General features: G+C 33.2%; 1 protein-coding gene, 1 non-coding gene and 1 pseudogene across 3 annotated transcripts; 1 reads left to right on the top strand and 2 right to left on the bottom strand.

The window, feature by feature from the left end:
* Positions 1 to 952: 952 nt before the first annotated feature.
* Positions 953 to 1,024, top strand: TRNAP-UGG (transfer RNA proline (anticodon UGG)). The gene has a single exon. It is a non-coding gene; the product is annotated as a tRNA-Pro (tRNA).
* Positions 1,025 to 4,308: 3,284 nt separating this feature from the next.
* Positions 4,309 to 6,176, bottom strand: LOC140184378 (uncharacterized; annotated as a pseudogene).
* Positions 6,177 to 6,453: 277 nt separating this feature from the next.
* Positions 6,454 to 8,445, bottom strand: LOC112795789 (uncharacterized). Of its 2 annotated transcripts, XM_072234868.1 has the most exons (3): positions 8,247 to 8,444; positions 7,447 to 7,487; positions 6,454 to 7,362 (listed from the first exon to the last, which is right to left on the bottom strand). In XM_072234868.1, the coding sequence occupies exon 3, from the start codon at positions 7,313 to 7,315 to the stop codon at positions 6,548 to 6,550; it is 768 nt and encodes a 255-aa protein (XP_072090969.1). In that variant the 5' UTR covers positions 7,316 to 7,362; positions 7,447 to 7,487; positions 8,247 to 8,444; the 3' UTR covers positions 6,454 to 6,547. The 2 variants fall into 2 exon arrangements, with proteins under 2 accessions (XP_072090969.1, XP_072090970.1); XM_072234869.1 differs by lacking the exon at positions 7,447 to 7,487 and having other exon boundaries at positions 8,247 to 8,445.
* Between the last annotated feature and the right edge of the window lie 75 nt (positions 8,446 to 8,520).

Genomic DNA, 8,520 nt, shown 5'->3' with positions numbered 1-8,520 from the left:
CTGATGGTAATGGCAGGGATAAGGAGTTCATAATATTCCCAAGGAAAGGTCAAGTTTGGGCATTGTATAGGAAATGGACAACTAAATCAGGCGAGCCGATTTGTTAAAGATGGAGTATGATATAGTGGAAGTTGTTGAAGAAGATAATAATAGTTTGGGGATAGAGGTGTTGCCTTTGGAGAAGGTGAGTGGTTATCATTCAGTCTTTAAGGGCAAATCAAATGGAGATCACCTGCAACCAGAGAATACCCAGCAGAAAATTGCTCATGTTCTCCCACAAATCCCAGCATTCAGACTCACAGAAAAACATGGCAATCTGAAAGGTTTCCTCGAAATTAGTCCGCGAGCTCTGCCGGCTAATTATTTAACCGATAGATGAGGGGTAAGCTAAGAATCTTTAGGCTAATGGGAATAATACTTGCTTTTATTTATGTTACTACTTTAACCATGGTGTAAAATTTGTTCAGATGTCATTTTTAGACTCTTTTCCCCCACCTTTTCCCGCTTTGTAATTAGGAAGATTTTAGATATTTATTTATATGTGCATGACAGCACCTGAACCTGCAGTATAAGGGCATTTGAGGTGCATTGTCATTTGATTTGGGTTGCGCTACAATGAAGTGCATGTTTGGATTTTTCATTTGTAGCTCTGACATGTAAATGCAAAAGAAAAATCAAGCATGCTATGTTGGAACCAAGTTTAAACTTTAAACCAACCACTTGTTAACGCATTGGCTTCACTTATGAAGTGTGTTTTCCTAATTAATTTTGTACCACATATATGATGCTTGCATTATATCCTATGATTTGTTGTATATTCAAAATATATGATTTACCGCTGTTGGAAAAAATTCTGGTATTATTATGGTTTTAGTTTTTTCAATGTGGTGACACTTCCGGGGTCCATATTTTTATTAGTCAGAAAGTTTTTGTAGGAAAAAGAATGTCAAGTGGGCATTTGGTCTAGTGGTATGATTCTCGCTTTGGGTGCGAGAGGTCCCGAGTTCGATTCTCGGAATGCCCATTTGTAAGAGTTTTGCCGAAAGTTGATAAAAAGTTAAATATTTTTCTGGGTATTAGCTTTGCTTTATATATAATATATAATATATATTTGGTGATTGTTATGGTGTCTACAAATATTTGCCTAACTTTTTAAAGGGTTAAAAATCAATATTTAATTTTAAAAGTATAAAAATAAAATTATTAAATATTCAAAATTTACTATATCAAGTAAATTAGATAAAAGTTAGGCACTATATCATAGGCATCATAGAATTCATTTATATATTTTTCTCCTATCCAAAGCTTTTTAAAGAGGAGAATTTTTTAAAGTTGATTCGTGTTTATCAAAATTAAAGTTTAATATAATTTTGTATATTAATTAATATTTAAATTTAATTTTTATATTTAATATTTATTATAATATTTTTAAATTTTAAAATTATTTTATTAATACACTTGTTAGTGTTTATTAAAAGTTATTTTTAATTTAATTTACCAAATATAGATGTTACAACTTAAAAAAAGTTAGTTTTTAAAAGTTAGTTTTATAAGTTATTTTTAAAAAATAAAAATTTTACCAAACTAATCTAAACTAACTTGTAAAAGTTGTTTTTTTAAAGACAGTTTTTTAAAAGCTGAAGTTTTTGTGTTTGGTAAAAAAAAAAAGACTTTAATACTAGCACTATAATTGTATTTATTAAAATATTTTTTAAAATTAAAAGAAAAGATTATAATAAACATATCTATCATAAAGAATAATTATTTTTTTTTCAAACTTTAGAATTTTATATAATATAAATATTGAAAAATGATTCTATAAGCTCATACAAGAATTGAAAGATTGAAAACAAAGAGAATCATAAATTTTTATGTCAAGTATGCCCAAATACTTATTATATTATGTGTTATTGAATAATGAACTTATCATTTAATAAGACTAATAAACATAAAATATTATTCTATTCTAGTAGGCCAATAACATTATAAAATTAAATATATTACAAGAGGAGCAATAGAATAAATTAAGTAACATGCAAAACAAAATCATGAGAAATAATCAACAATTTTTCAATTGTAAAATATGATCGTTTCGATATTATTATTGCTTCAACACTAACCTAATGTTTACCTTATATTTTAAGATTAAACTTGTAATTCTAAAAGAGGATTAGATCTTTATCCATTAGCTCAAGTATGAAAAAGCAACTAATTTTTTTTTCGTATTTAATTTTTTTATATTTTTAACTTTTTCATAAAGAAGAAGCACAAAAAAGAATACAAATAGAAAAAGTTCATACTTAGTGTATAGAATTTATAAAGGTTAGAGTGAGAAATTAAAAATATAAAGGACTCTAACAGAAAGTGTGTACGGAAAAATAAACGAAATTTGGCATTAATAATTAATAAGAATAATTTTGAATATTTATTATATAGGGTTAATTAAGATTTTTTTATTTTGATAAATACAAGCTAACTTTAAAAATTCGTTCTTAAGTATTTTTTAAAGCACCCATAACTTTTAAAAACTGCAAGTACAAACATATCTTTTTAATTTACCAAACACAAAAGTAGGCCTTATTTAAACTTAGCCAGCCTAAAACCCATAAATTATAAAGATTGGTTGAGTGATAATATATGGTGTTTGTTAATACACTGTATCCGAATTTAAACTTTGATAATATTCAAATAGTAAATAAAATCCTTACATGTGTGTATAAGTGTGTAGTGTGTATGAGTTTGTAAATTGTGATACTTAGGAATCAAGTCTAATTCATCCATCAAAAATAAATTCAAATTTGGAATATTCATGGTTAGCCCAATAAATTAAACGAATTGATCTTTTTTGTTTTCAAAAATTAGATAAAAATTAATTTTTATTGTTTTGAAAATATTTTTTGGCCAAAAACTTAAATAAAAAAGTTTAAGTGAAATGAATTGGATTATGAAATATTGACAAAAAGTACTAATGTTTTTTTAAATCCAAAAATTAAAGGGTCTGTCCGTTTAGTTCACGAAAATTTTTTTGTCAATTTACATGAATAAATAGACTAATTCGATAAATTTAATTCATTTAATGATCCAATACAAAAAGATATAATAAATGTAATTATACAAAGAGTATAATGGTATTTTTCTAAAATATGTATAACGTATGGGTTGGACTATATAAGATCGAATACCTACTCGACCCAATATGGTTATTTATTTATTTTCAAATAAAAATTAAATAAATCTTGAGAAATATAAATTGATGGAATAATTAGTTTATTCGTCTTTTTAAATAAGTGTTAAAAATTTAAAATTTGTCGGAAATAGATTCTCTCCATTTTTTTTTCACTGGAGAGAATAAAGTGTAATCTCTCACTTTTAATTCTACAAGTGGAATCAGAAATAAATGAGAGTAAATGAGAGAGAGAATGCAATGAAAAAGTGAGATCTTCCACTAGATACCCATTCAGTTTTTTTTTCCACCGGAGAAGATGCACTCCCATTTGTCCCTAGTAGCATTTCAAAAATGCACAAATATATGCCGTAAGAATAAAAAAAGGTTAAAAAGACTAATATATGCTATATTTCTTAGTGGCTATGGACGAAATTGTAATTTAAAAGACTAAAAATGCTATATTTAAAAGAATGAAGTACTTAGTTAAGTTTATAGATACGCAAATGCATACCATGGCCGAGTTTAGTATATAAGAAAAAAAGTTTGATTAAACACAACACATAATTGGTTAATGCTTATTAGTATAACTTTTTAAGATAATTGATCAAGACCTCATTTATATTTAGATAAATCTACCCGTAAAACCTGACCTAACCATGGTACTTATGAATTATGAATATAACTAATTATCAATATTAGCATTGATACAGAATTTAAACGCAACATTCTTAAGAAAATTCACAAAAATTCTAAAATAAAATACTAAAAAAAAACAAAAAACAATTATAACCAACCACACCCTAACATTTTGTAGTGCAATGAAGTTCACATTATGTATTATGGGTTCTTTACATAGAAAGCTTTCTAATGTTTTTTATCAGCACAACTTTTTAATGATGCTTTGAGGCTAGATGCAATCAAACATGCAATCAGTAGTTTTGTAGCATGATACTAATCAATTTGCAAGGCAACTAATAATCTAATGTCTAGAAGCTTAGAAGCAGAACCAAGAACTTTAACAAGTACCAGCATACCCTTTTACTTCAAAAGGCATCAACAACAATGGCAATGCCTTAAAAAGGGGGGGGGGGAGGGGGGGGGGGGGGGGGGGGGGGGAACTGTGATGCATAACACTAGAGTCATACAGATACATGGTTTTAATCTAATTTCGCAACCCAAAAAGGGGGAAGAAAAAGGATTAGTCCAAAAAATGACATCAGGTCAACAAATTTTGCTCCTTGGTTACAGAATATGACACAAATAGAGTACTAATGTTCCTACTCAGAAGTAGTCTAAGGATTCTAATTTATCAATCTATCATTTAGAGCTAAAATAATGAGTTGGTAGAGCTGCAGGATCAAGTTCAAGGAAACTTGCCAATCGCCATGCTCTTCTGTTAATCTGAAAGCAGGGATTTGGTGGGAGAACATGAGAAATCTTTTGGAAGGTATAGTTGCAGATGATCTTCCACGGTTTTGCCCTTAAAACTGAATTAAACCACTTAGCTTCTCCAAATATAAAACCTTTATCCCCGAGCTATTATCTTCATCAACAACTTCCACTATGTCGTACTCGCAGTTTGACAAATCTGAGCTTCTGATTTTAGCAGACCATTTCTTATATAATGCCCAAACTTCACCTTTTCTCGGGAGAATAGTATACTCTTATTCTTACCATTACCCTCGATAGCAACAGGATGCAACTCATGAGAAAAAGAATGGGTGTTTTTGCAGACAATGGAACTACTAGCTCCACTTGCCGTTTTAAATTGCCCGCAGGAAATGATCATGTCCTCGTCTTCCCACTTAACGGCATCCTTTGGTGGCAAGTAATTAGTAAGCCAAGTAACACGCACATCAAGATCGGGGCTAGTCCCAACACCCATAATCACACCGTAGTACCTCGGCATTCTATCATTTTCACGGTAAAATGCCCAAACCTGGCCAATCTGAAAATTTTCAGGGGACTTCTTGGCATGAAAATTGAAGAACTGAGAATCGGGTATTCCAACAGCTGTTGTGACTGAATCAGAAGGACCAACACCATCATCAATATGATCAACAGAAGCCTTGTTCTTTAATGCTGAGTTTCTTCTTCCAAATTAACCTTAGATGGAGATGCATCACTGTCAGATTTCATTTTGAATTTCATAGCTCTGAAGACCTTGTGCTCACCCCAACAGAAGGACTGTGACAAGATTTTGCTTTTAAATCTTGCGGAAGATCAATCTCTTCTTCCAGATTCATAGGCAGGGATAAAGGATCAAATTCAAAAGATCCCACAGGAACACCTAATCCTTCCTGACCAGTCATCTAAAAGAAGGCACCCTGTGAGAAAATCTGAATAACTGGCCGATGTATTCGGGACGAGCATTACCTTCCTTCATAATTGGACAGAAGAGGCTCACAAAACCTTTCAACTTAGCCAAGTGTGCAACATCTACTCCTTCACCTTCAACAAAATCCGACAAGATTTCAACAAACTCAAAATCATACTTCTGATGAGACTCTGCATCCACATACCATTTAATATCCCAGTCTTTAAACAAAGCCCAAGTTTCCCCCTTTCTAGGGTACACTTTAAAAGTGTTGCGGCCAGTCTTTTCCCAAAGAATCTGATGGGAGAATGCTTCACGAGATTCATAAATTTCAGTTTTACCGAGTTTATATTTCCCACACGCAATTGGCAATTCCTCATTTGACCAATTGATTTCATCCTCGTCATCTGGATCTGACTCAAACCATCTTATCTGCAACTTGAATCTCGGTGATAGAACTTTTTTTATCATGGCGTAGAATCTAGGCATGCCATCTGTAGTATCATACATAGCCCAAACCTGCTCAGCTTTAAAATTCTCCTCTTTCTTGTCCTTGTCGAAGTCACTAAACTGTGGATCAGGGTAGACAAGATCTGCTGATGCTTCACCTATGTTTGAATCTCCAGCACCTTCCTTTCTCCTCACCTCCTTGTTATCCTCATTTTCCGAAGCTAAACCATTCTGATTATTCATTTCACCAGCACGATTTGATGATCCATTCCTCTTATACCTACTTGAAGGTTGAAATGATTCATCATCGTCATCATCATTGTCACTGTCACTTGCACTTGCATTCACCTTGTTTGAAGCCTGATGTTTTTGTCGTGTAGATCTACGTGGTTGCTTTTCTCTAGAAGTTGTATTCTTTTGTAAATCAGTAAAACCATTATCTTCAACAACCACATCATCTTCTGAATCACTGCTAACCGAATCAGCACTTTCACTGGACTCCTGCTTCCTTCTCTTTCCAATTGGCTTCCTCGAGACATCTGAAGTAGCACGTTTTTTCCCCCTAGACTCTGTATTGAACTTGTTAGCATGAACATTACCTTGAGACCCAACACCTACATTGGAAGCACCATGATTGAAACCATTATTCTGCTGGCCAGAAGCTTGCGGACTTGGATTAGTTGCTGGAGTTGCACCTTTACTACAACATCATATGCAAAAAAGACCCTATTGCATTGTTGACAGCGAAGGGATCTATTCATAACCTCCCTGTAATACTGATATCTAACAGAACAGAAGGAACATATAGTCCAAAAAGTAGGGCGACCACCATTAAGCTCCTGTTGAGATGTTTGCCTAGACTGTTGCCCCTGCCAAGTGGTGGTGTTCATAAAATTCGGCTTGACAGTGTTCTGCACTGTAGGTTTAAAATTCATGTGAGCTTTCTGTTGTTGGCGAGATGGCATAGTAGCATTGTTCATTGCAACCCTGCACTTTCTGTCAAGGTCAGATCGTTTTACTCTATCCAAAAGCACTCTTTGTGCTTCCCCAATCAGCTTGAATGCAGCTTCTGCACCAGAAAACTTGTTCTTGTCAGGATGAAGTTGGAGAGCAAACTTTCTGTATTGCTTCTTAATTGTTACCTCATCAGCCGTCATCTCAATCTGAAGAACTTTATACCAGTTAATCTCATTACCATACAATTTTTGCTCTGCAGAGCAATGTACATCACAAACAGCAAGCAATTGACCAATATTCTCCAGATCAGGGTATAACTTCTGAGCCTTAAGAGCAAATTTATGAGCCACTGGAAAATCCTTGCTTTCCAACTTCTTTATAGCAATATCCTTAGCCCTAAAGGCCTCTTCTTTATTGCATTCCATCAAAAGAACAGACTTCAAACCTGACAGTGATGCTGTAGCCAGGCAATCTGACAAACAAGCTATATTTAGTTTGAAACGTCCGAACAGATTGACCAAATTTAAATCTTTCAAATAAATCTTCCAATACCCACCACTCAACAAAATGATTGCAGTCCTTACATTCAAATTGACCCTGCATATTTTGTATGGCTTTTAATAATTAGATCCAAATTCCAAACAAAATTTTGTAACAAATGCTGAGATGGAGGAGTTGTTGGTATAAGAAACAGATATGAAGACATAAAAAAGTAATAAATTTCAATAGAACAGTTGCAATCCAACCACAACCATAATCTGTATACCTATGAACTTCTCAGGCACAAACCAAGCAGAATCAAACAGGAAGAATCCCCCCCCCCCCCAAAAAAAAAGAAGCACTCATTATTATCCTCAATCTGTACGCCTTAGGGTTTCTTTTAAGCAATCCTACTCGAAAATTAGCTGGGACAAAATTTCCCAAACAACGGTAACTCCACAACCCAAAACTCGATTTCAAGTTCGTGAGGACCATTTAAAAATCCAGAACATTACAAATCAAGGGGGAAATGAATATAACACAAACCGCACAGATCTTAAACAATACCACAGTGCTCTCCTACAAACCCACCATAGTACCAAATGAGAAACGAAACTGAACTCATGACGAAGTAAACGAAAGGTTGGCCAAAAAATAGAAGACATAAATACCACAAAAGCTTGAACCAGCAGCCCAAAACATAAAAAGCCCCAACAGTTTACAATTACAATTAGGGACCATTAACGAACAAGTGGAGGTCAGCAAATGTAATTAAGTAATTTTGAATATGTAAAATGCGGGGCAAAATTGATAAAACCCTAAAATGGGGGAAACTATGAAAAAACAAGTATTTTCGGAGAGAGAAGGTGAACGAACCTTGTGGGTTGTGAATGAAGAGGTGAAGTGAGGAGAACGAAGCAGAAACAGCGGCTACAAACAAGAAGAGAAAGAGAGGAGGTGACAGAAGAATAGCATGCTTGTTCTTGTTCTCCCAAGCGATTCTTCCCACTTTGCCACTTTCAAGTTTCAACTATTGGGTTGCAATTATCGTAAATGTTTTTCTTTTTGGTATATTATTTTATTTATTCGGTTTTCTAGGGTTCACTCTCCAATGTGTAGAGTCGAAATGACTTTTATGCCAATTTGTGTT

Source organism: Arachis hypogaea, chromosome 4 (assembly GCF_003086295.3).
Source record: "Arachis hypogaea cultivar Tifrunner chromosome 4, arahy.Tifrunner.gnm2.J5K5, whole genome shotgun sequence".
In the NCBI taxonomy this organism is placed as follows: Eukaryota; Viridiplantae; Streptophyta; class Magnoliopsida; order Fabales; family Fabaceae; genus Arachis; species Arachis hypogaea.
The sequence above is the reverse complement of the archived record's forward strand: the minus strand, read 5'-3'. Positions and strand labels throughout refer to the sequence as shown.

Excerpts from the sequence above, each read along its gene's own strand:
- LOC112795789 (XM_072234869.1), bottom strand. The coding sequence starts at position 7,315 with ATGGAATGCAATAAAGAAGAGGCCTTTAGGGCTAAGGATATTGCTATA.